The 24979-nt window shown below is 52.7% G+C and overlaps 2 protein-coding genes across 16 annotated transcripts in view; one reads left to right on the top strand and one right to left on the bottom strand.

The window, feature by feature from the left end:
- Positions 1–1409: 1409 nt before the first annotated feature.
- Positions 1410–20224, bottom strand: LTAP1 (lipid transport auxiliary protein 1). 4 transcript variants are annotated; one of them, XM_088456334.1, is made up of 7 exons: positions 20079–20224; positions 14504–14605; positions 14308–14416; positions 14147–14215; positions 3651–3817; positions 2288–2346; positions 1410–2206 (listed from the first exon to the last, which is right to left on the bottom strand). In XM_088456334.1, the coding sequence occupies exons 1-7, from the start codon at positions 20145–20147 to the stop codon at positions 2008–2010; spliced, it is 774 nt and encodes a 257-aa protein (XP_088312460.1). In that variant the 5' UTR covers positions 20148–20224; the 3' UTR covers positions 1410–2007. The 4 variants fall into 4 exon arrangements, with proteins under 4 accessions (XP_088312460.1, XP_088312462.1, XP_088312459.1 ...); XM_088456336.1 differs by having other exon boundaries at positions 14162–14215; positions 20079–20223; XM_088456333.1 differs by having other exon boundaries at positions 14299–14416; positions 20079–20222.
- A 40-nt stretch (positions 20225–20264) lies between these two features.
- UBAP2L (ubiquitin associated protein 2 like) overlaps positions 20265–24979 on the top strand; it is a 31753-nt gene continuing 27038 nt past the window's right edge. For 11 of the 12 annotated variants that reach the window (XM_088456326.1, XM_088456325.1, XM_088456331.1 and 8 more), the window contains exons 1-8: positions 20265–20375; positions 22369–22498; positions 22584–22661; positions 22795–22905; positions 23837–23999; positions 24166–24261; positions 24457–24502; positions 24589–24695. In XM_088456326.1, coding sequence (XP_088312452.1) covers positions 22409–22498; positions 22584–22661; positions 22795–22905; positions 23837–23999; positions 24166–24261; positions 24457–24502; positions 24589–24695 — 691 coding nt within the window. In that variant the 5' untranslated portion in view covers positions 20265–20375; positions 22369–22408. The other variant, XM_088456321.1, reaches the window with a different exon arrangement.

Genomic DNA, 24979 nt, shown 5'->3' with positions numbered 1-24979 from the left:
GCAGCACCCAGTCACACTCTCTCCTCCCTTACATTCACTTCCAACACCCCAGCAGCACCCAGTCACACACTCTCCTCCCTTACATTCACTTCCAACACCCCAGCAGCACCCAGTCACACACTCTCCTCCCTTACATTCACTTCCAACACCCCAGCAGCGCCCAGTCACACACTCTCCTCCTCCTGCATTCACTTCCAACACCCCAGCAGAACCCACTCACTCTCCCTCCCTTCATTCACTGCTGTCCCAACACCCCAGCAGCACCCAGTCACACACTCTCCCTCCCTTACATTCACTTCCAACACCCCAGCAGCGCCCAGTCACACACTCTCCTCCCCCTGCATTCACTTCCAACACCCCAGCAGCACCTAGTCACACACTCTCTTCCCTTACATTCACTTCCAACACCCCAGCAGCACCCAGTCACACACTCTCAGCCTCCTGCATTATTTGCCAACACCCAGACACTCACTCTTCTACCCTGCATTCACTACTCACACCCAAGCACACTCTCCTCCCCTACATTCACTTCCAACACCCCAGCAGAACCCACTCACTCTCCTCCCTTACATTCACTTCCAACACCCCAGAAGAACCCACTCACTCTCCTCCCTTACATTCACTTCCAACACCCCAGCAGAACCCACTCACTCTCCCTCCCTTCATTCACTGCTGTCCCAACACTGCAGCAGCACCCAGATACACACTCTCCTCCCTTACATTCACTTCCAACACCCCAGAAGAACCCACTCACTCTCCTCCCTTACATTCACTTCCAACACCCCAGCAGAACCCACTCACTCTCCCTCCCTTCATTCACTGCTGTCCCAACACTGCAGCAGCACCCAGATACATGTTCCTCTCCCAATTAACTACCAACACCCCAGCACACAAATACTACCTGCTGTTGATCAGGGTCCTCCGTTCTTGCACCAAACTGGGCAGATGTCTGGCTTACCCCTCCTCATGCACCATATAATATAAATAACCACCATACATGATAAACACAGGACGGGAGAGGGAGAAAAAGAAATGGAGCAGATTTCTGGGAGCACTTTAAATATAGTGAATTAATGGACATTGTACCATGTAATATAAACTTGGAAGTAACTCACAGCGACGCACATTTTAGTAAACCCAGATGTCCCCTCAATGTCATTAATTTAGGACAGAAATGAGTGTAACCCAAGCGATATTTACAATCACTGAAGAGGAGGTGTAATTGCAGCAAACATACATTAGGTGGCGTTGCAGCATGGACACCTGCTCCCGCGGTCGGTGGAGGTGAGCATCCTGTATGCAGCCATCTTCTATATAAACCCGACAGCTGAAAAGATCATTGAACCTAATTCACTCTCAGAGTGCTAAGATAAGTTCTGTAGGTGTGGACGCAGAACTCAGACGAGGGATAACTCATGTTCCGATTTAATACTGTACATGAAAGTTACAAAAGATAAACACCCCAACGCCGGGTGTAAAGGTCAGGGACGAACGGGGCTTATTTACAAATCCATATGTACAGTAGTTAAACTAAACCAGCAAATACATCCTGAAGGCTTTGAGCCAGTGACCAGTGGGTGCAACATGCGGATTGTTGGGCATCACTGCACCGAGTTCAAATGTCAACGTTTGGAGTCATTTAGCTGCATCTAATCAGCGACCCCCCCCCCCCCCTCCTTGGCCAGTCGTAAAGCTAAACTCCAACAATAACAGGGTTTATTTGAGGGCTTCCTACCGATCTGTAGTCATCCAACTCTTAGAGAATGAGATACGACACTGCCACAAGAGTGAAGATAACCTCCACGCATTTCGCCGACTATGAAATAATACTGTTATTTCTCTGTCTTGTGAGAAAGTTCATGACCCAGCGATGACCACAAACTTCCTCCAGGGGCAGCACTGCTCATGTTGTCCTGCAGAGGGAGCTCTCTCAGAAAAATAACTAGGGACCCTCTGATGTGGGGAGAGGGGGGTCTCACAGGACCAACAAAACAGGGTCCGCCAGAGTCACAACGTGCTTTCTAACGTATTGTAGTTGTCTTTAAAACTCTTTAACTCCAGGAAGTGTTTCGGTCTCTTGGTCTTCTGGCTGGAGGGCAGGTAAGTCACTTGGATGGTGGGGGAACCGGAGGTCTCCGGGGAGGAAGTCAGGTCTCTGGCTGCCGACTGACGCTGCCGATGGCTTCCCGCCTCTCTGGACTTCACACTGGGGGAAATAAGGCAGGAAAGATTATTATCCCCACATGGAACCAGAACTGACTACAAGGAGAGGACAAAGACATCTTACAATGCAGACAGCTCCGTCAGCGCCTCCAAAAACTTTTCATGATCCGTTTTTCCGTACACCTAGTAACGAAAGGAAGGGTTACCCAGAGTGACCCGATTATACATGGGGATGAACCGTAATTAGGAAAATACTAATTAATACACAAGTAAATTATTGAGCTATCTGGGATCTGTACAATTTATGTCTTTACGCTGGGTGAACGCAGGACTACGGCCACTCGTACCCTCCCCAAGTGACCCCAAGTAAGAGCTATCGAGTGAAAGTAGGGCCAAATTAGCCCATATTGTCATATAGCCAATGGAAGAGGGAATGTAACTTATACATTAATATATAACGTTCACTAAACTAGAGAAATTGTATACGTACATTATGTGTCAAAATAACAATACACATTATAGGACATATTGAGGGGGCGCAGTGACTGGTTGAAAGCAATTAGGACCTCATTCAGAGTCGGTCGAAGCGGCCGCACGATCGTACGGGAAAAGGGGCCGGATATGCAAATGATTCCCTCGCACGTTGCGTCCCTAAGTTCGGATCGGTAGTTGGCCGACCAAGGGGAGGAAGCGGCCGGAAGACAAAAAAATACGCCCCCTTCTCGTACGCATTACACGTCATCTCCGGCATATAAGGATTAATCGAGACCATCGGGAACCATCGGCACTGGTCGTAGAGCTTAAGGTTGACCATACCCTCTCTATAGCTCTACGATCATGTCAGTGTAAAAACCTCCCATGTCACATGTGCCATGACGCTACTTTGTTAATTATGCACTCCCATAAACCGTATGCACTCCCATAAAACGCCGTTCGCATAATTAGGCACGCCTGCGTTCGGATCTCCACTCCCCGTTTTCAAGCACCTTCCCCTGTTACCACCCACAAACGCCTCAATCTGTCACTCAAACTACCGACCTGGCTGTGTTCAAGGAGAGAAATTTGTGATCGTAGCGGCTAGTTTGCGCACGCGCATTGCGAACTTTACGCATGGGCAGTATAGCGAACATCGGTGGCGTACGACTGTGCGGCCGCTTCGACCGACTCTGAATGAGGTCCTTATAACCTTACAAAGTTTGTTTTTTCAAAACCATTGTCACCTAACTATGCAGCTTACAGACTGATGGCTCCGGCCACAGGGGTGGAACTGGTGACATGAAACGTAGCAGAAATGTCCTGCTTTGCCATTTCAGATTTTTGTCCTATCCCATCATCACTTCTGCATGTGAGACGATGGATTTAAGGGTTTGGGATGGAGCGGAGCTCAGTCAGGACAAAGCTGAACATCAGCCTCATCCATGCAAAGATCATTGAATAAATAAACGACAGCCCAGAAACACCACAGTGTTAGGACTGGGTGCTCTTACCCCCGTGCCATATCGGGCAGAGTCGTATCGGTCCAGCAGGGTATCCAGCAACGTCTTGCGCACGCTCCTGAAGGGCGAGCCAGTGTTCCTCATCTCTAGCAGGTACGCCCGGAAGTTCTTTCCAACTAAAGACTTGGGGTACTTGCGGTTCTCCTGGAATGGGATGTCTGCGGCACAGAAAGGGGCTCACTGTGTAGTGTGTAAGAGACTGATACATACTGTACTATATAATACACGGACAGCGTGGAAGACATTTCTCCCACATCACTATTTCGTCATTTGTCCTATAACCATCATAATCATTTGTGCTTCAAAATGGATCACCCCGGCAATGTGTGCGGAGATGGTTAATGTAACATTGTACACCATACAGGGACGCACCACTACTACTATTCTTACTACTAGGGAGAACAATAGAAGACAATAGCCGCAGTATTTCACATTTTATATATTATTCCCTTTATTCACACTCTATCGTTTTTACAAATATTTCACCTATTGATGATATCAAAGAGATAGATTTATAATACATACCAATAAAGATTTATTATTATAATAATCATTTCATCCTATGAAATGCTCTTCCTTTTCTACTTGTTATTCTGGTTAATATAACATACATGGAGATGAGATCCTCACAAATGACCAGGGCGATCACAATGAATCACAATATATAAGGACCAGTCATTAGCCAGGGGGCTAGCTATTGTGCTCAGATTGCAGGTTTTTTTTATTTGGTCTTCCCCCACCTTCCTGCCTATGTGGCCCCCTCCCTCCCCATCCGTCTCCCTCACCTCTGTCTCCCTCATCTTTTTCTCCCATTCCCGTTATACTGTCCGCCCTAAGTCTGTTCTCAGCCAGACAGACGTAGTGTGGAACTATTTCTTAAAGGGGTGAGGGGGAGGTGGTACAGAAGGGGTTGGATGGGCCCTCTATATTAGCATACAGTGGCTTGTGGGCAGGCCGCAGGAGGCGTTAGGTGGGGGGGCTTACTATATTAGCATACAGAGGCTTGTGGGCAGGCCGCAGGAGGCGTTAGGTGGGCGGGCTTACTATATTAGCATACAGAGGCTTGTGGGCAGGCCGCAGGAGGCGTTAGGTGGGCGGGCTTATTATATTAGCATACAGTGGCATGTGGGCAGGCTGCAGGAGGCGTTAGGTGGGGGGGCTTACTATATTAGCATACAGAGGCTTGTGGGCAGGCCGCAGGAGGCGTTAGGTGTGCGGGCTTACTATATTAGCATACAGTGGCTTGTGGGCAGGCCGCAGGAGGTGTTAGGTGGGCGGGCTTACTATATTAGCATACAGTGGCATGTGGGCAGGCCGCAAGAGGGGTTAGGTGGGCGGGCTTACTATATTAGCATACAGTGGCTTGTGGGCCGGCCGCAGGAGGGGGTAGGTGGGGGGGCTTATTATATGTGCAAACAGTGGCTTGTGGGCAGGCCGCAGGAGGGGGTAGGTGGGCGGGCATACTATATTAGCATACAGAGGCTTGTGGGCAGGCTGCAGGAGGGCGGGCTTACTATATTAGCATACAGTGGCTTGTGGGCAGGCTGCATGAGGCGGTAGGTGGGCGGGCTTACTATATTAGCATACAGTGGCTTGTGGGCAGGCCGCAGGAGGGGGTAGGTGGGGGGGCTTACTATATTAGCATACAGTGGCTTGTGGGTAGGCCGCAGGAGGCGATAGGTGGGCGGGCTTACTATATTAGCATACAGTGGCTTGTAGGCAGGCCGCAGGAGGCGTTAGGTGGGCGGGCTTACTATATTAGCATACAGAGGCTTGTGGGCAGGCCGCAGGAGGCGTTAGGTGGGCGGGCTTACTATATTAGCATACAGAGGCTTGTGGGCAGGCCGCAGGAGGCGTTAGGTGGGCGGGCTTACTATATTAGCATACAGTGGCATGTGGGCAGGCCGCAGGAGGGGGTAGGTGGGCGGGCTTACTATATTAGCATACAGTGGCTTGTGGGCAGGCTGCAGGAGGTGTTAGGTGGGCGGGCTTACTATATTAGCATACAGTGGCTTGTGAGCAGGCCGCAGGAGGGGGTAGGTGGGCGGGCTTACTATATTAGCATACATAGGCTTGTGGGCAGGCCGCAGGAGGCGGGCTTACTATATTAGCATACAGTGGCTTGTGGGCAGGCTGCAGGAGGGGGTAGGTGGGCGGGCTTACTATATTAGCATACAGTGGCATGTGGGCAGGCCGCAGGAGGCGTTAGGTGGGCGGGCTTACTATATTAGCATACAGTGGCTTGTGGGCAGACCACAGGAGGGGGTAGGTGGGCGGGCTTACTATATTAGCATACAGTGGCTTGTGGGCAGGCCGCAGGAGGGGGTAGGTGGGGGGGCTTACTATATTAGCATACAGAGGCTTGTGGGCAGGCCGCAGGAGGCGTTAGGTGGGCGGGCTTACTATATTAGCATACAGTGGCATGTGGGAAGGCCGCAGGAGGGGGTAGGTGGGGGGGCTTATTATATGTGCAAACAGTGGCTTGTGGGCAGGCCGCAGGAGGGGGTAGGTGGGCGGGCATACTATATTAGCATACAGAGGCTTGTGGGCAGGCTGCAGGAGGGGGTAGGTGGGCGGGCTTACTATATTAGCATACAGTGGCTTGTGGGCAGGCTGCATGAGGCGGTAGGTGGGCGGGCTTACTATATTAGCATACAGTGGCTTGTGGGCAGGCCGCAAGAGGGGTTAGGTGGGCGGGCTTACTATATTAGCATACAGTGGCTTGTGGGCAGGCCGCAGGAGGCGTTAGGTGGGCGGGCTTACTATATTAGCATACAGTGGCTTGTAGGCAGGCCACAGGAGGCGTTAGGTGGGCGGGCTTACTATATTAGCATACAGTGGCTTGTAGGCAGGCCGCAGGAGGCGTTAGGTGGGCGGGCTTACTATATTAGCATACAGAGGCTTGTGGGCAGGCCGCAGGAGGCGTTAGGTGGGCGGGCTTACTATATTAGCATACAGTGGCATGTGGGCAGGCCGCAGGAGGGGGTAGGTGGGCGGGCTTACTATATTAGCATACAGTGGCTTGTGGGCAGGCTGCAGGAGGTGTTAGGTGGGCGGGCTTACTATATTAGCATACAGTGGCTTGTGAGCAGGCCGCAGGAGGGGGTAGGTGGGCGGGCTTACTATATTAGCATACAGAGGCTTGTGGGCAGGCCGCAGGAGGCGGGCTTACTATATTAGCATACAGTGGCTTGTGGGCAGGCTGCAGGAGGCGTTAGGTGGGCGGGCTTACTATATTAGCATACAGTGGCATGTGGGCAGGCTGCAGGAGGGGGTAGGTGGGGTGGCTTACTATATTAGCATACAGTGGCTTGTGGGCAGGCCGCAGGAGGCGTTAGGTTGGCGGGCTTACTATATTAGCATACAGTGGCTTGTGGGCAGGCCGCAGGAGGGGGTAGGTGGGCGGGCTTACTATATTAGCATACAGTGGCTTGTGGGCAGGCCGCAGGAGGGGGTAGGTTGGCGGGCTTACTATATTAGCATACAGTGGCTTGTGGACAGGCCGCAGGAGGGGGTAGGTGGGGGGGCTTACTATATTAGCATACAGTGGCATGTGGGCAGGCTGCAGGAGGCGTTAGGTGGGCGGGCTTACTATATTAGCATACAGTGGCTTGTGGGCAGGCTGCAGGAGAGGGTAGGTGGGCGGGCTTACTATATTAGCATACAGTGGCATGTGGGCAGGCCGCAGGAGGCGTTAGGTGGGCGGGCTTACTATATTAGCATACAGTGGCTTGTGGGCAGACCGAAGGAGGGGGTAGGTGGGCGGGCTTACTATATTAGCATACAGTGGCTTGTGGGCAGGCCGCAGGAGGGGGTAGGTGGGGGGGCTTACTATATTAGCATACAGAGGCTTGTGGGCAGGCCGCAGGAGGCGTTAGGTGGGCGGGCTTACTATATTAGCATACAGTGGCATGTGGGCAGGCCGCAGGAGGGGGTAGGTGGGCGGGCTTACTATATTAGCATACAGTGGCTTGTAGGCAGGCCGCAGGAGGGGGTAGGTGGGGGGGGCTTACTATATTAGCATACAGTGGCTTGTGGGCAGGCAGCAGGAGGCGTTAGGTGGGCGGGCTTACTATATTAGCATACAGTGGCATGTGGGCAGGCCGCAGGAGGGGGTAGGTGGGCGGGCTTACTATATTAGCATACAGTGGCTTGTGGGCAGGCCGCAGGAGGCGTTAGGTGGGGGGGCTTACTATATTAGCATACAGTGGCTTGTGGGCAGGCTGCAGGAGGGGGTAGGTGGGCGGGCTTACTATATTAGCATACAGTGGCTTGTGGGCAGGCTGCAGGAGGCGTTAGGTGGGCGGGCTTACTATATTAGCATACAGTGGCTTGTGGGCAGGCCGCAGGAGGGGGGGCTTACTATATTAGCATACAGTGGCATGTGGGCAGGCCGCAGGAGGCGTTAGGTGGGGGGGCTTACTATATTAGCATACAGTGGCTTGTGGGCAGGCTGCAGGAGGGGGTAGGTGGGGGGGCTTACTATATTAGCATACAGTGGCTTGTGGGCAGGCCGCAGGAGGCGTTAGGTGGGCGGGCTTACTATATTAGCATACAGTGGCTTGTGGGCAGGCTGCAGGAGGGGGTAGGTGGGGGGGCTTACTATATTAGCATACAGTGGCATGAGGGCAGGCCGCAGGAGGGGGTAGGTGGGCGGGCTTACTATATTAGCATACAGTGGCTTGTGGGCAGGCAGCAGGAGGCGTTAGGTGGGGGGGCTTACTATATTAGCATACAGTGGCTTGTGGGCAGGCCGCAGGAGGGGGTAGGTGGGCGGGCTTACTATATTAGCATACAGTGGCATGTAGGCAGGCTGCAGGAGGCGTTAGGTGGGCGGGCTTACTATATTAGCATACAGTGGCATGTGGGCAGGCCGCAGGAGGGGGTAGGTGGGCGGGCTTACTATATTAGCATACAGTGGCTTGTGGGCAGGCCGCAGGAGGCGTTAGGTGGGCGGGCTTACTATATTAGCATACAGTGGCTTGGGGGAGGCCGCAGGAGGTGTTAGGTGGGCGGGCTTACTATATTAGCATACAGTGGCTTGTGGGCAGGCTGCAGGAGGCGTTAGGTGGGCGGGCTTACTATATTAGCATACAGTGGCTTGTGGGCAGGCCGCAGGAGGGGGTAGGTGGGGGGGCTTACTATATTAGCATACAGTGGCATGTGGGCAGGCCGCAGGAGGGGGTAGGTGGGCGGGCTTACTATATTAGCATACAGTGGCATGTGGGCAGGCCGCAGGAGGCGTTAGGTGGGGGGGCTTACTATATTAGCATACAGTGGCTTGTGGGCAGGCCGCAGGAGGGGGTAGGTGGGCGGGCTTACTATATTAGCATACAGTGGCATGTGGGCAGGCCGCAGGAGGCGTTAGGTGGACAGGCTTACTATATTAGCATACAGTGGCTTGTAGGCAGGCCGCAGGAGGGGGTAGGTGGGAGGGCTTACTATATTAGCATCCAGAGGCTTGTGGGCAGGCAGCAGGAGGCGTTAGGTGGACGGGCTTACTATATTAGCATACAGTGGCTTGTAGGCAGGCCGCAGGAGGGGGTAGGTGGGAGGGCTTACTATATTAGCATACAGAGGCTTGTGGGCAGGCCGCAGGAGGCGTTAGGTCGGGGAGCTTACTATATTAGCATACAGTGGCTTGTGGGCAGGCCGCAGGAGGCGTTAGGTGGGCGGGCTTACTATATTAGCATACAGTGGCTTGTGGGCAGGCCGCAGGAGGGGGTAGGTGGGCGGGCTTACTATATTAGCATACAGTGGCTTGTGGGCAGGCCGCAGGAGGGGGTAGGTTGGCGGGCTTACTATATTAGCATACAGTGGCTTGTGGACAGGCCGCAGGAGGGGGTAGGTGGGGGGGGCTTACTATATTAGCATACAGTGGCATGTGGGCAGGCTGCAGGAGGCGTTAGGTGGGCGGGCTTACTATATTAGCATACAGTGGCTTGTGGGCAGGCTGCAGGAGAGGGTAGGTGGGCGGGCTTACTATATTAGCATACAGTGGCATGTGGGCAGGCCGCAGGAGGCGTTAGGTGGGCGGGCTTACTATATTAGCATACAGTGGCTTGTGGGCAGACCGAAGGAGGGGGTAGGTGGGCGGGCTTACTATATTAGCATACAGTGGCATGTGGGCAGGCCGCAGGAGGCGTTAGGTGGGCGGGCTTACTATATTAGCATACAGTGGCTTGTGGGCAGACCGAAGGAGGGGGTAGGTGGGCGGGCTTACTATATTAGCATACAGTGGCTTGTGGGCAGGCCGCAGGAGGGGGTAGGTGGGGGGGCTTACTATATTAGCATACAGAGGCTTGTGGGCAGGCCGCAGGAGGCGTTAGGTGGGCGGGCTTACTATATTAGCATACAGTGGCATGTGGGCAGGCCGCAGGAGGGGGTAGGTGGGCGGGCTTACTATATTAGCATACAGTGGCTTGTAGGCAGGCCGCAGGAGGGGGTAGGTGGGGGGGCTTACTATATTAGCATACAGTGGCTTGTGGGCAGGCAGCAGGAGGCGTTAGGTGGGCGGGCTTACTATATTAGCATACAGTGGCTTGGGGGCAGGCCGCAGGAGGGGGTAGGTGGGCGGGCTTACTATATTAGCATACAGTTGCTTGTGGGCAGGCCGCAGGAGGCGTTAGGTGGGCGGGCTTACTATATTAGCATACAGTGGCATGTGGGCAGGCCGCAGGAGGCGTTAGGTGGGGGGGCTTACTATATTAGCATACAGTGGCTTGTGGGCAGGCTGCAGGAGGGGGTAGGTGGGCGGGCTTACTATATTAGCATACAGTGGCTTGTGGGCAGGCTGCAGGAGGCGTTAGGTGGGCGGGCTTACTATATTAGCATACAGTGGCTTGTGGGCAGGCCGCAGGAGGGGGGGCTTACTATATTAGCATACAGTGGCATGTGGGCAGGCCGCAGGAGGCGTTAGGTGGGGGGGCTTACTATATTAGCATACAGTGGCTTGTGGGCAGGCTGCAGGAGGGGGTAGGTGGGGGGGCTTACTATATTAGCATACAGTGGCTTGTGGGCAGGCCGCAGGAGGCGTTAGGTGGGCGGGCTTACTATATTAGCATACAGTGGCTTGTGGGCAGGCTGCAGGAGGGGGTAGGTGGGGGGGCTTACTATATTAGCATACAGTGGCATGAGGGCAGGCCGCAGGAGGGGGTAGGTGGGCGGGCTTACTATATTAGCATACAGTGGCTTGTGGGCAGGCAGCAGGAGGCGTTAGGTGGGGGGGCTTACTATATTAGCATACAGTGGCTTGTGGGCAGGCCGCAGGAGGGGGTAGGTGGGCGGGCTTACTATATTAGCATACAGTGGCATGTAGGCAGGCTGCAGGAGGCGTTAGGTGGGCGGGCTTACTATATTAGCATACAGTGGCATGTGGGCAGGCCGCAGGAGGGGGTAGGTGGGCGGGCTTACTATATTAGCATACAGTGGCTTGTGGGCAGGCCGCAGGAGGCGTTAGGTGGGCGGGCTTACTATATTAGCATACAGTGGCTTGGGGGAGGCCGCAGGAGGTGTTAGGTGGGCGGGCTTACTATATTAGCATACAGTGGCTTGTGGGCAGGCTGCAGGAGGCGTTAGGTGGGCGGGCTTACTATATTAGCATACAGTGGCTTGTGGGCAGGCCGCAGGAGGGGGTAGGTGGGGGGGCTTACTATATTAGCATACAGTGGCATGTGGGCAGGCCGCAGGAGGGGGTAGGTGGGCGGGCTTACTATATTAGCATACAGTGGCATGTGGGCAGGCCGCAGGAGGCGTTAGGTGGGGGGGCTTACTATATTAGCATACAGTGGCTTGTGGGCAGGCCGCAGGAGGGGGTAGGTGGGCGGGCTTACTATATTAGCATACAGTGGCATGTGGGCAGGCCGCAGGAGGCGTTAGGTGGACAGGCTTACTATATTAGCATACAGTGGCTTGTAGGCAGGCCGCAGGAGGGGGTAGGTGGGAGGGCTTACTATATTAGCATACAGAGGCTTGTGGGCAGGCAGCAGGAGGCGTTAGGTGGACGGGCTTACTATATTAGCATACAGTGGCTTGTAGGCAGGCCGCAGGAGGGGGTAGGTGGGAGGGCTTACTATATTAGCATACAGAGGCTTGTGGGCAGGCCGCAGGAGGCGTTAGGTGGGGGGGCTTACTATATTAGCATACAGTGGCTTGTGGGCAGGCCGCAGGAGGCGTTAGGTGGGCGGGCTTACTATATTAGCATACAGTGGCTTGTGGGCAGGCCGCAGGAGGCGTTAGGTGGGCGGGCTTACTATATTTGCATACAGTGGCTTGTGGGCAGGCCGCAGGAGGGGGTAGGTGGGCGGGCTTATTATATTAGCATACAGTGGCTTGTGGGCAGGCCGCAGGAGGCGTTAGGTGGGCGGGCTTACTATATTAGCATACAGTGGCTTGTAGGCAGGCCACAGGAGGGGGTAGGTGGGAGGGCTTACTATATTAGCATACAGAGGCTTGTGGGCAGGCCGCAGGAGGCGTTAGGTGGGGGGGCTTACTATATTAGCATACAGTGGCATGTGGGCAGGCCGCAGGAGGCGTTAGGTGGGCGGGCTTACTATATTAGCATACAGTGGCTTGTGGGCAGGCTGCAGGAGGTGTTAGGTGGGCGGGCTTACTATATTAGCATACAGTGGCTTGTGGGCAGGCCGCAGGAGGGGGTAGGTGGGCGGGCTTACTATATTAGCATACAGTGGCTTGTGGGCAGGCCGCTGGAGGCGTTAGGTGGGCGGGCTTACTATATTAGCATACAGTGGCTTGTGGGCAGGCTGCAGGAGGCGTTAGGTGGGCGGGCTTACTATATTAGCATACAGTGGCTTGTGGGCAGGCCGCAGGAGGCGTTAGGTGGGCGGGCTTACTATATTAGCATACAGTGGCTTGTGGGCAGGCTGCAGGAGGGGGTAGGTGGGCGGACTTACTATATTAGCATACAGTGGCATGTGGGCAGGCCGCAGGAGGCGTTAGGTGGGCTGGCTTACTATATTAGCATACAGTGGCTTGTAGGCAGGCCGCAGGAGGTGTTAGGTGGGCTGGCTTACTATATTAGCATACAGTGGCTTGTGGGCAGGCTGCAGGAGGGGGTAGGTGGGCGGGCTTACTATATTAGCATACAGAGGCTTGTGGGCAGGCTGCAGGAGGGGGTAGGTGGGCGGGCTTACTATATTAGCATACAGAGGCTTGTGGGCAGGCTGCAGGAGGGGGTAGGTGGGCGGGATTACTATATTAGCATACAGTGGCTTCTGGGCAGGCCGCAGGAGGGGGTAGGTGGGGGGGCTTACTATATTAGCATACAGAGGCTTGTGGGCAGGCCGCAGGAGGCGTTAGGTGGGCGGGCTTACTATATTAGCATACAGTGGCTTGTGGGCAGGCTGCAGGAGGTGTTAGGTGGGCGGGCTTACTATATTAGCATACAGTGGCTTGTAGGCAGGCCGCAGGAGGGGGTAGGTGGGCGGGCTTACTATATTAGCATACAGTGGCTTGTAGGCAGGCCGCAGGAGGGGGTAGGTGGGCGCGCTTACTATATTAGCATACAGTGGCTTGTAGGCAGGCCGCAGGAGGGGGTAGGTGGGCGGGCTTACTATATTAGCATACAGTGGTATGTAGGCAGGCTGCAGGAGGCGTTAGGTGGGCGGGCTTACTATATTTGCACACAGTGGCTTGTGGGCAGGCCGCAGGAGGTGTTAGGTGGGCGGGCTTACTATATTAGCATACAGTGGCTTGTAGGTCGGCCGCAGGAGGCGTTAGGTGGGCGGGCTTACTATATTTGCACACAGTGGCTTGTAGGCAGGCCGCAGGAGGTGTTAGGTGGGCGGGCTTACTATATTAGCATACAGTGGCTTGTAGGCCGGCCGCAGGAGGCGTTAGGTGGGCGGGCTTACTATATTTGCACACAGTGGCTTGTAGGCAGGCCGCAGGAGGTGTTAGGTGGGCGGGCTTACTATATTAGCATACAGTGGCTTGTGGGCAGGCCGCAGGAGGCGTTAGGTGGGCGGGCTTACTAGATTTGCATACAGTGGCTTGTAGGCGGCCTGCAGGTGGGGGGAGCTGGAGCTCCGGCCCTATGTCAGTCTAGGAAATGGCAGCGCTGTACATTTTCTATCACACTCTATTGGGCTTATGTAATAGGCTGCAAGATACAGGGTCTGGCGAATCCATCCGTGATTTTTATCAGGCAATGTGTGCTGGCACTTAATGGTTTCACAGTACCACTCTATAGTATAGGTGTAATGAAGAAGGAGATACAGAGGGGGAGATATATCAAACCTTGGAGAGTGAGAGAGAGTACCAACCAATCAGCTCCTGTCACTTTGCAGTACGTGTGTGAAACATGACAGAAGCTGATTAGTTGGTACCTTATCTCTCCAAAGTTTGATGCATCTATCCCACAATCCACAGCACAGTGCCACCTAATGGCTAGATTACAGAATGCATGCACAGCATCACCAAAGAAGCGTTCTCAGTACTCAGTCACCAAGATCTGCGAACCCATTTACCGCAAAGGCGTTTACCCGAATCTTTAACAGCATCCAGCGTCTTCATCCTGTACAGATAGTTGTAACAGCCTGGAAGACAAAGGCAGAGGTGAGGCCAGAGGAGACCCTGCAGTCTATGCAGAGGGGGAACACACGCGTGTGATGGCACATACCGTCCTGACCTGGCGTGTCCAGCTGGACCATCCGGTCATCTCCTTCCGCCAGGAGACGGGGCTCAAACTTTATGTCCTGGACCTTGGACAGCCGGTTATCTATCTCCTCCTTTAAGTCCTTAGAATGAAGAGAACAAGACAATGTGAGAAGATGGTGAAGCGGTGGCATTTCCCCGTCATCACCTGCTACGCCCAGTCTGCGTACCTTGGGGGCATTGTGCCCCACCGGGACGTGGGGTCCTCTGCGAGACTTCATGGCAAAACGCATTATCTGTCTCTTCACAAAGATGAACAGAAGGACGAACACCTGCAGTAAGAGAGGAAGGTGGGGATACGCATGTAACAATATATAGGTGGGTCCCCGCCATCTCATCACTGACCCCCTGTATATACCTCTAATATAATTTTCAGCATCACTAGTGTCCATAGTGTATTGGGGGAAACCAACATACTCACTGTCCCATGAATACACTTGTGATATAACTATAGTCATGCCCTAATCATCACCCGTCTGGACTACTGCTACCTCCTGTTCTCTGATTTTCCTGTCTGCTGCCTCTCTAAACTCTGTTTAATCTACTCGCCCTCAAACTAGGGGGGTGCACAATCCGCAGCTTCCCTGGACCCTCCGCAGCCCAACATACAGCAGCGTGTGCTGGGCTGGGCAGAGAGGCTCCTGCACTGACCAGCACCCGTCTCCTCTCCTTCCCTGCACGATGTGCGGCTATACAGCGGCGGTGGACAGGTAACAATTGCTTTCACCCTCTCTGCTCCTCAGAGGGTCATCTTGCCTCTGCACCGATTACCTCTGTGCAGTGCGCTCGTCTGCAGAGGCTCCAATGAAATGGCAGAACCGGCACTGGCACATTGCCGATCCTCAGCATCTCATCACACTTCCATGGGGAGGAGCTGGACCAACACTCATCCGCAGCCTCTGCTGCCTTTCCGAGGTCCAGAGGAGGGTGTGCGACAGTCACTCCCTACCTGGACAATCCGCTGAACAAGACAGGACCCTTCACACTTGTCTCCCCCACCATCTTAGAGGCTGCCTTCTGAAGGCCCAGGGACTCAGGATCCCTTCATCACAGGGACTAGTGGAGTCTCTGTTAGTGCATAGTCCGCAGTCTGTTTCTCTCTGCGTAAAGGTCTTAGGGAATATGCGCACGACCTGCGTGGCAGAGCAATTCGCATTGGTTTATCTCACGGGAGTTTCAGATCAAACTAATTTTGAGATGAAAGAAGTCACACCGACATGTGCCCTTATAGTTCATCAGACTATCTCCAGAGGTGCATCAGTCACTCCTCTGGTGGTCGAGGGTCAAAAATCTAGACATGTGTTGTCCCTTTGCCAACTGGGATTGGACATACTGTGACAATAGACGCCAGCCTTCAGGACTGGTGGGAGAGGTCATCTTTCAGTGCCGCTTTGAGGCAAAGCTCCCTATAAATGTACTTGGAATCAGAGTGGTGTTCAACACTTCAGCAAGGGGAAGCTAGCTTTTGTGAGGGGAATGCTATAAAGATCCAGTCACGCAATGCCTCATTCACCAGTGAGGCACTAAGAGCTTCCTTGACATGAGAGAGAAACAATCAGGATCATGTAGGGCGGAGTGGGATGTTACACCTCCAGTGGCTGTCTTCATACCTGGGGTGGAAAACTTTTAGCCGCTGGCATGCCTCCCAGCCCAGGGATGGTCCCTTCACCATGAAGTCTTTCACCAGATTGTGGAAAGGTGGGGTAAGCAAGACATTGGCACAATGGCATCTCAGCTTAACTACAAGGTGAAGGCGTTCTTAGCTACACCATGTCGTCCTTGGGACTTACGGCTGATTACCTACTCCCTTCAGTAGCGATGCTCCCATGCATGACTTTGGGGGCACAAGGTCGTGGTACATGGACTTTCTCAAAAGGGCTTCTCTAATATCATGGTTCAGACAATACTACAAAGAGCGAGCCAGGAACTATCACTGGGTGTAGCTACATCTCCTGGTGTAAAAGTGAGTGTTTTCCTACCTGTTCTTCTCAGGTGACCCCTCTACTACTGTACTTTAAGGAAGGTCTGGTGACCGGAGACTTAGCACTCCCTTTTACCTGAGATACAGGGTTTCCTACAGCAAATGATGCTTATGCAACCTACACCCCCCCCCCCCCCATGAGACCCTTGGGATATTACACCTTCCTCCCTCTGAAACTTGAATTTGCTGTAGATAAAATTCTTTATCTGGAAGGCAACCTTTTTTTAGCTATCTGTACAGCGAGGAGAGCTTCAGGAGATCTCTGTCTCTCAGACCTCCACGTCTAACTTTCCAAGAGAACAGGGCTGTATATCACCAATAAGTTATTGAGATATCCGGATGTAATTTGATCAACATAATCATTGATCCTTATATGCATGATGTTGTAAATTGCAGCTACTTATGTCACCTTGTTTCGTTTCATGATGGACAAAATCAAAGCCCGCAGTATTATTAAGTTCCCCCATTTGAAGGGTAACAGAGCCTGACAAATTCACGATGAGATGGTGGCTGTTTACGGTGATGACACTGTTGTAAGGTGGAGAAGGAACTTTCAAACTGTACACATGTCCCTCTCAGATGAGCCTCAATCCGGGAGACCCTCAATCACGGATGATCTTGACACAGTGAAGAAAGTGAAGGCTCTTGTCCATGAAGACAGACAACTAACCATTGGAGAGATAATGAAAGACGTTGGTCTTGGTTATGGAAGTGTGTGGAAGATTATGCATGAGCAACTGCACATGTCTAAAGTGTCATCACGTTGGGTTCCCCTCTTGCTGACTCCATTTCACAAGCAAACTCCATGTGAACTTTTGCATCGGATGTTGACTCTGTTGGAGCAGGATGAAGGTGATTTCTTTGCACGTCTCATGACTATTGATGAATGCTGGATCTACAGTTATGATCCGGAGATCAAAGAAATGAGCAATGGAAACACTCCTCCTCAACCCTCCCACAAAAGGCTAGGGTGCAGAAATCTGCAGGGAAGGTCATGCTGACCATTTTTGGGCCTGTAATCCTAACCGAAGGGTCAGACCACCATCAGCGCTTACTACTGCACTCTTCTGCAGAAATTGTGAGATGCCGTGAAAGAAAATCGCAGTGGTATGATCAGCAAAGGCATCCGTCTCCTAGCCGACAATGCACCCGCACATTCCGCCCCAAGTATCTGCTGTGGAAGCCGACAGGTGTGGCTATGAAACTTGGCCCCACCCCCCCTGTTCGCCTGATCTCGCACCCAGCGCCGTCTTTCTCTTCCCTGAGATGAAGTAGCCACTTTGGGGGTGGGAGATTTGACAACACAAATGATGTCATTCTGGAAGTGTAACAGAGGTTATCGAGACAATCGCAGGACTTCTATATTGATGGGTTGCGGAAGGTCAGGAAACGCTGGCAGTAATGTGCGGCTCTGCAGGGTGACCACGTGGAGAAGACTTAGGTTCAGCATACCACATTTATTTATTACCAGTTATTCATATAGCGCACACATATTCCACAGCGCTTTATAGAGAATATTTGGCCATTCACATCAGTCCCTGCCCCAGTGGAGCTTACAATCTATATTTCATAACACATGCTCACAAACATACACACTATGGTAAATTTTGAGGGGAGCCAAGTAACCTACCAGTATATTTTTGGAAACCGGAGGAAACCCACGCAAGCACATTTAGGGCCGTCGTGGGAATCGAACCCATGACCTCAGTGCTGTGAGGCGGTAACGCTAACCGTTACACCGTCTGTGTTGCTCATTTACCTTCTATCTCATTCTGTTCATGGCGATAACTGAAAATGTATGATACCCCCTCGTATAGTGTGCGTGTGAGCACCTGTATATGGTGTATGCTGCCTATATATAGTGTATGGGGGTCTCCTGTATATAGTGTATACTCCTTATTAGATAAGGGTTCCCTGCAGCACCTTGTACAATACATAATGTACCTGGTATATATTATATAGTGTGCATGTTGGCTCGTATGTAGGGCCCGATTCCCAGATTTACGCCAATGAATTAGCAACTGCGATCTCTTACGGAGTGAATTTGCGAAAAAATGCTAATGTCCTCCAAAGCTTAACCGAGCATAGGACCTTCTTATATCCGTCAAACAACGTGCATCAGAGCAAACATCGGGAACATTGACGCACATCGGGAGCCACGCAGCATGTAAGGCAGCTCTGACCAGCCGCAAACACAGCGTCTCTCCTGACATGCAGAGAGCTCTCATGCTGCGCAGGAGAACGCAATGGCTAATTTATACACGCCCATGAAACAGCATTTGAACGGTCAGACATAGGGATGGACATCGACGGTCGAGGTTTGCCGACCATCGATGTTTTTCTTGTGATGGTAGTGTTTTACCATTCAATGGTGGCATTCCGATATTTGCAGCTATCAAATGGTAAATATTCGATGGTGTTGTGATGGTTTATTTTTGTTTTGTTTTTTTAAGCTGAGAGCTGCGCTGTGACTGCCTGTAGCTCTCAGCATCGAGCATCTTGCCCGGCCCCCGATCCCACTCCCAGTTTCGTCCCCTGCCAGCCCTGAAATAGGACTATTGCGCAAGAAGTTTTGGGCTACCGATGTCCATCCCTAGTCAGACACGCCTGCATTTCCATAGCCACCCCCCGATACCTACGCCAAACGCTTACGGGAGCCTCACTGTATATAGGGAATGTGTTGTCCCCCTGTATACATGGTATGTGGTATCCCCTGGATATAGTGTATTGGGGAACCCCCAGTATATAGAGTATGCTGCATCCCCTGTATACAGGGTAAGGGGGTCCCCTGTATATAATGTATGGGGGCACCCCCAGTATAAGGTATGTGGCATCCCCTGTATACAGTGTATGGGAGAACCCCCAGTATACAGGGTAAGGAGGGGACCCATGTATATAGTGTATAGGGGAACCCCCAGTATACAGGGTAAGGAGGGGTCCCCTGTATAGTGTATAGGGGAACCCCCAGTCTACAGGGTAAGGAGGGGTCCCCTGTATATAGTGTATAGGGGAACCCCCAGTATACAGGGTAAGGAGGGGTCCCCTGTATATAGTGTATAGGGGAACCCCCAGTATACAGGGTAAGGAGGGGTCCCCTGTATAGTGTAACCCCCAGTATACAGGGTAAGGAGGGGTCCCCTGTATATAGTGTATAGGGGAACCCCCAGTATACAGGGTAAGGAGGGGTCCCCTGTATATAGTGTATAGGGGAACCCCCAGTATACAGGGTAAGGAGGGGTCCCCTGTATAGTGTAACCCCCAGTATACAGGGTAAGGAGGGGTCCCCTGTATATAGTGTATAGGGGAACCCCCAGTATACAGGGTAAGGAGGGGTCCCCTGTATATAATGTATAGGGGAACCCCCAGTATACAGGGTAAGGGATCCCCTTGTATATAACGTATAGGGGAAACCCAGTATACAGAATAAGGGGGTCCCCTGTATATAGTGTATAGGGGAAACCCAGTATACAGAATAATGGGGGTCCCCTGTATATAGTGTATAGGGGAAACCCAGTATACAGAATAATGGGGGTCCCCTGTATATAGTGTATAGGGGAAACCCAGTATACAGAATAATGGGGGTCCCCTGTATATAGTGTATAGGGGAAACCCAGTATACAGAATAATGGGGGTCCCCTGTATATAGTGTATAGGGGAACCCCCAGTATACAGGGTATGGGGGACCCCCTGAATATTAGGTACGGGAGGCCCCTGCGTATGGTGAGTATGCCCCCCTGTACATGGAGGCACCGCCTCCTCCTTACCAGGCTCCCATAAGCCATGATCAGCACCACGTTGACCCCGGACAGCCAGTTGCTCTTATTGGGCGCCATCTCCCCGCTGCCAGCGGCGCTTCCGCGTTCCCGCAGGTCAGGTGGTGACCTCCCAGGGACGAAGCCCCTCCCCCCACTCCTCCAGCCTACCAGCGGCCGAGCGAGAGGTGGAACGCAGCGCGCGTCGGGGGGCGGAGCGGCGGCGAGGTCACGTGGTGTGTGAGAGAGCAGAGGGGGCGGAGCGGCGGCGAGGTCACGTGGTGTGAGGAGAGAGCGGAGGGGCCGCAGGTAAGGACGGAGCGCGGCTGCCGCACGGTGGGAGGGGGAGACCTGGGGAGCGAGGGAGGGGAACCGGGCTCAAGCCGGGCCCGGAGAGGGGGAGGGAAGCTTGGGGGACCGGGCCGGAGACACACAGGTTCCCCGTAGCCTCTCATCCGTCCCGCGGCCTACGGGCCGGCCAAAGCCTCGGGCTCGATTAGGGATCCCCGCCGCCCATCTGCACCTTTACCGGCGACTAGCACCCGGCCTGTGAGACCCATCCCCGGGGTTTCCCTCAGTCTGATGCCAGCCAGATGGGGGCGGACAGCCGCGTGTGAGTGGCCCTTGGCTCCCCGGAGCCGCTGCCGGCCGCAGACAACCGGTGTCAGGCTGAGAGCTCACCCAGGGGCCTCCCGCACCCCCCACCCCAGCTCCTGGGGAACTGCGTTCAGCCCCAGCCAGTCCCCTCTTCTTACCATGCTCAGGGCTTTCTGGGGCTTGTAGTTCCCCAGCTGCCAAAGAGCCACAGGTTGGGCCCCTGCACATATTACGTGAAGCTCCCTATACTCTACGCCAGTGGTGTCAAACTCGGGCCCTCCAGCTGCAGTGGAACTACACATGCCAGCATGCAGTGCCACAGTTTTACTATTAGGGCATGCTAAAACTGTAGCAGGGCATGTTGGCATATGTAAGTTGAAGGGCCCGAGTTTGACACAACTGCTCTATGCAATGTACCCAGTGTGTGACTTTACCATAGAGACACTGTAACCTGGGCTCCGGAGCTTACACTCTAATGAGGGTAATGCGGTGCAGGATGGGGTCAGTGAGTGTTGGCTGCCAGGGATTGTGAGTTAGTGACGCCCTGAATGTGATGCCCAGGGCACTGCGTTGTAGGTGACTGCCCCTTCCCTGGCACACGGGTTAGGTAACGGGCTGTGCAAGCCTCCCCTCATCTACCTACCTTACCCCAGGGAACGTGTCTGCTGCCTTACAGCCCGGGGTGGGGAGCAACTAGCCCTGGGCTCCCCTGTTCCCTCAACTCAGTTTCAAGGTGGTAAAAAAAAAAAAGTAAAAATACTTGGTTGTGCATCACTCGCACTCTTATTTTTCTCAAGGATGACTGCTTTAGTATCGACCTGGGGTATAGCGACCTACACCCCCCACCTCGGCGTCTTTGTGATAGTAACTTTGCTATCTGAATTCTAGATCATCTTCTAGACCAGTGGCATCAAACTCGGGCCCTTCAGCTGCAGTGGAACTACAGATCCCTGAATGCACTGCCAGTTTTGCTACTAGGGCATGCGAAAACTGTGGCAGGCATGCTGGGATATGTAGTCCCACAGCAGCTGGAGGGTCCGAGTTTGACACCACTGTTCTAGACTATCTCCGCAAATACCCGTGCCAGCCATGTTTTCAAGTCTTCCCATGTGTTCCTGATCCAGGACTGTTACATAGCCTGTTAGAGTTACTTAGGGAGAGGGCTAGATTGTATCCTTAAATAGCCCGCAGTGACACGTGAGGCCCGTCCGTCCCCCCTACTGACTGAGCAGCTGCTGTGAGGTGTCAGTGCTAGGAGCCACCATCCAGTTGGGTTCAGAAGTCTTCGTATGTTTTACTTATATTTGCTTATTCCAGGCTCTGTCAACCTACATGAAGCTTAGTTGTTCAATAAGTAACATCTAACAAGCAATATAGGTGTCTCAGTGGTCTTTTATTATTCTTTATAAAGAGCAAATTACGGAGGCATCTTAATGCAAATAAGATACGGAAAGCCGTGGCCATATGAGCTTACGCTCTAAGAGGTGCTGAGAAGAACGGGTCCATATGGTGGTGGATTAGTGTCTCTGTACCAAGTCACTTCTCACATCCCGACACGCACTCCTTTTGCCATTTTTAACGTAATTTCCCGGCCTCAGCAGGTTCACGATCACATTGTTGCGTTCTGCATCCGGTTATCGTTTCTCCGTTAGGTGCACATGGCCTGCGCCATTAATAATCATCTAGTTTTTGTTTTTCTTTGCAGAGCTGTAACTTGTAAATACTGTTATTTGTATATACTGTAAATGATGACCTCGGTGGCGGCAAATCGTGCCCGGGGCAACTGGGAACAGACGCAGACACAAACTCAGACACAGCACAAGCAGAGGCCACAGGTACGGGTCCCCTGCGGCGGCGAGTAAGTCCTGCGCGGTAGGAGGTGATTGCGCCTCTCACGCTGTTTGTCTGTCGCCCTACTAGGCCACTGCTGAGCAGATCAGACTGGCACAGATGATCTCAGATCAGAATGATGCCGACTTCGAAGAGAAAGTAAAACAGGTGAGCTAGCGCCCTTTTCTCTGTCTATCATGTCATCCTGCCGATCAGTGCACGAGGGGTCTAGTATAAGGCCATGTGCGCCAGTAGCTGTGCTCCGTCACTGAGTGATTATCTTTTCCCTCTCTCTCTGCAGCTGATTGACATTACAGGGAAGAACCAGGATGAGTGTGTGATCGCGCTACACGACTGTAACGGGGATGTCAACCGAGCTATTAATGTCTTGTTGGAAGGGAACCCAGACACCGTAAGTGCCAGCGCTAACATGGTTACGTCCGCTCTGTTGCTTGTTTAAATATACTATATTACAACTATGGTTTTAGGGTAGAAGAGGATGGTCAAAAATGTTAAAAGAAAAAAATATATAATCTGTTGAGAACCATTCTGTGATTGCTCACCCTGCACACTGCCATATTTTTGTAATAGACCAATCTGGTTTAAATCTGCATAATAAAACGGGCCGCTGATAGACATGGCGTTATTGCGGCTGCAGAGTGTGCGCATAGCATCTAACGCTCTTGCGTACGTGCGAGCTAGGAAAGGTTTTCTTCTGGGGTAACGCAGAACACCACCATTTTGTTATATGAAATGAGGAAGTGGTGATGATTGATTAGATTAGATGACAGCGTGGTACTTCCTGTTTAGGCTCTAGAACACGCTGCAGTCTGGCAGCCCTCCGATAGAGCAGCGTTAAGCAGTAAAGGCCCAGACTGGGTGGAATTATGTCCTTCATGGGGCTTAGAAGTGGCCTGTATTCAGCCGCTCCCACAGATCCTCCCTACAATACCCTCCATGTAGGTCACTTTTTCCAGACCAGACCTCTCTGGTGACACATCCTTTCCCTTCAGTATAAATTAACCACCTGAGGCTCATTACGCTCTTGCAGGGCACAGATGTAATTACCGGCCACCTGCTTACGGTTCTATGTCTCAGCCGCAACAGATGCGGAGTTATATCTGTAATGGGTAAATGTATGGGGGAAGTTGCCCGGAAATCAGTATATTCTGAATTTATTTGTTTTATGGGGGAGCTATTCCACAGTTATTTGCGTCTGCAGCCCAGGAGTATTGACCCTGGTCTGCAGTACTGGGGAACACAAGTGTAGGGCGGTCATGTATTATCGCCGGTTTTCTGTGAGCTGCGAGTAGTTTGTGCTAGAATTGTCTTCTCACCCTCAGCACTCATGGGAGATGGTGGGTAAGAAGAAAGGTGTTTCTGGGCAGAAGGAGGCCGGACAAGCGGAGCCCAGCGAGGAGACCCGGGAAAACAGAGAGAGAGACTTCAGTCGCAGGCGCGGAGGAGCCGCCCGGAGGGTCCGAGGGGGCAGTCGCGGGAGAGAGTGTAAGCCACCTTGTCTTGTCCCGCCTGGTGGTTCACAGGGCCGCGGAGCTAGGATGCCCCGTCCTCTGCTGTGCTCTGCCCAGCGGGCCTCTGTCTATTAAGTGTTTATGGGATCTTGGCGGAGCCAGTGTTGCTTATTTTCACCCTTGGCTTCTTTCACTTCCAGTTCGGGCACAGGAAAACGGTTTGGAAGGATGCAAGAGTGGTGGCTCTTCTGGCAGAGGCACAGAGAGGGGGCGCAGAGGGCGCGGGAGAGGCAGAGGTAAACGTCTCTGATTCATGGGGGCACTGTTCCAGTGGGCTTACAGTCGAGTGGTACAATAGGTGTTTCTAACTAGTGAGCTTAGCAGTCTGGTCTACAGTGTGACCGGTCTTCGATTTAGGGACACTAATGATTACTGATGTTCAGTACTAATGGGGGCTGTGGGAGTTTAACTTTCTTCATCTCGGCCTCCAGGGGGTTCAGGAAGAAGGGGCGGACGATTCTCAGCACAGGGTATGGGGTATGTACATACTACTACTTTCCCTCTATGCTGGTGGGTGTTTTTATCGAGACCTTCCCTTGACTCTGTGGTGTTCTCTGTTCCAGAACTTTTAACCCAGCGGACTATGCGGAACCCTCCAGTGGAGAAGACCATTACGGCAACAGTAGCACATGGAACAACGCTGCTAGCTTTGAGCCTGACGATGGAACAAGTAAGGTTGCCCTGCTTCCTCTGCCATCAGCCCACCTAGCCAATGTGTCCGGAATGTGCTAAGATGTTAATAAATATGAATAGTATTTGCTCCCTTCGTAATGAGTGGCCGCAGTTATCCCAGTTCTCCCAAGTCCGTCCCACCCCTCCCCCCCTCCTTCCCCGTGCCTGGTCTGTTTTTCACACGTTGGGGTCAGCTAAGGAGTCAGCACCAGTAGTTGGGGTTTATATTGAAGCTTGTCTACAACTAGAGGGGGTAATATATATTGGTTTGGTGGAAAACGT

This window comes from Taudactylus pleione, unplaced genomic scaffold (genome assembly GCF_031769625.1).
Source record: "Taudactylus pleione unplaced genomic scaffold, aTauple2 ptg000696l, whole genome shotgun sequence".
Classification (NCBI taxonomy): Eukaryota; Metazoa; Chordata; class Amphibia; order Anura; family Myobatrachidae; genus Taudactylus; species Taudactylus pleione.
This window is presented reverse-complemented; position numbering and strand designations above follow the sequence as displayed.

Bases quoted from the DNA above. Each gene is read 5' to 3' on its own strand.
- LTAP1 (XM_088456333.1), bottom strand. From the start codon at position 20,147: ATGGCGCCCAATAAGAGCAACTGGCTGTCCGGGGTCAACGTGGTGCTG. The intron at 14,417-14,503 runs GTACGCAGACTG...CTTCATTCTAAG, and splicing joins TGGGGCACAATGCCCCCAAG to GACTTAAAGGAGGAGATAGA. The intron at 2,347-3,650 runs GTAAGAGCACCC...TTTCGTTACTAG, and splicing joins CTGCCCGATATGGCACGGGG to GTGTACGGAAAAACGGATCA.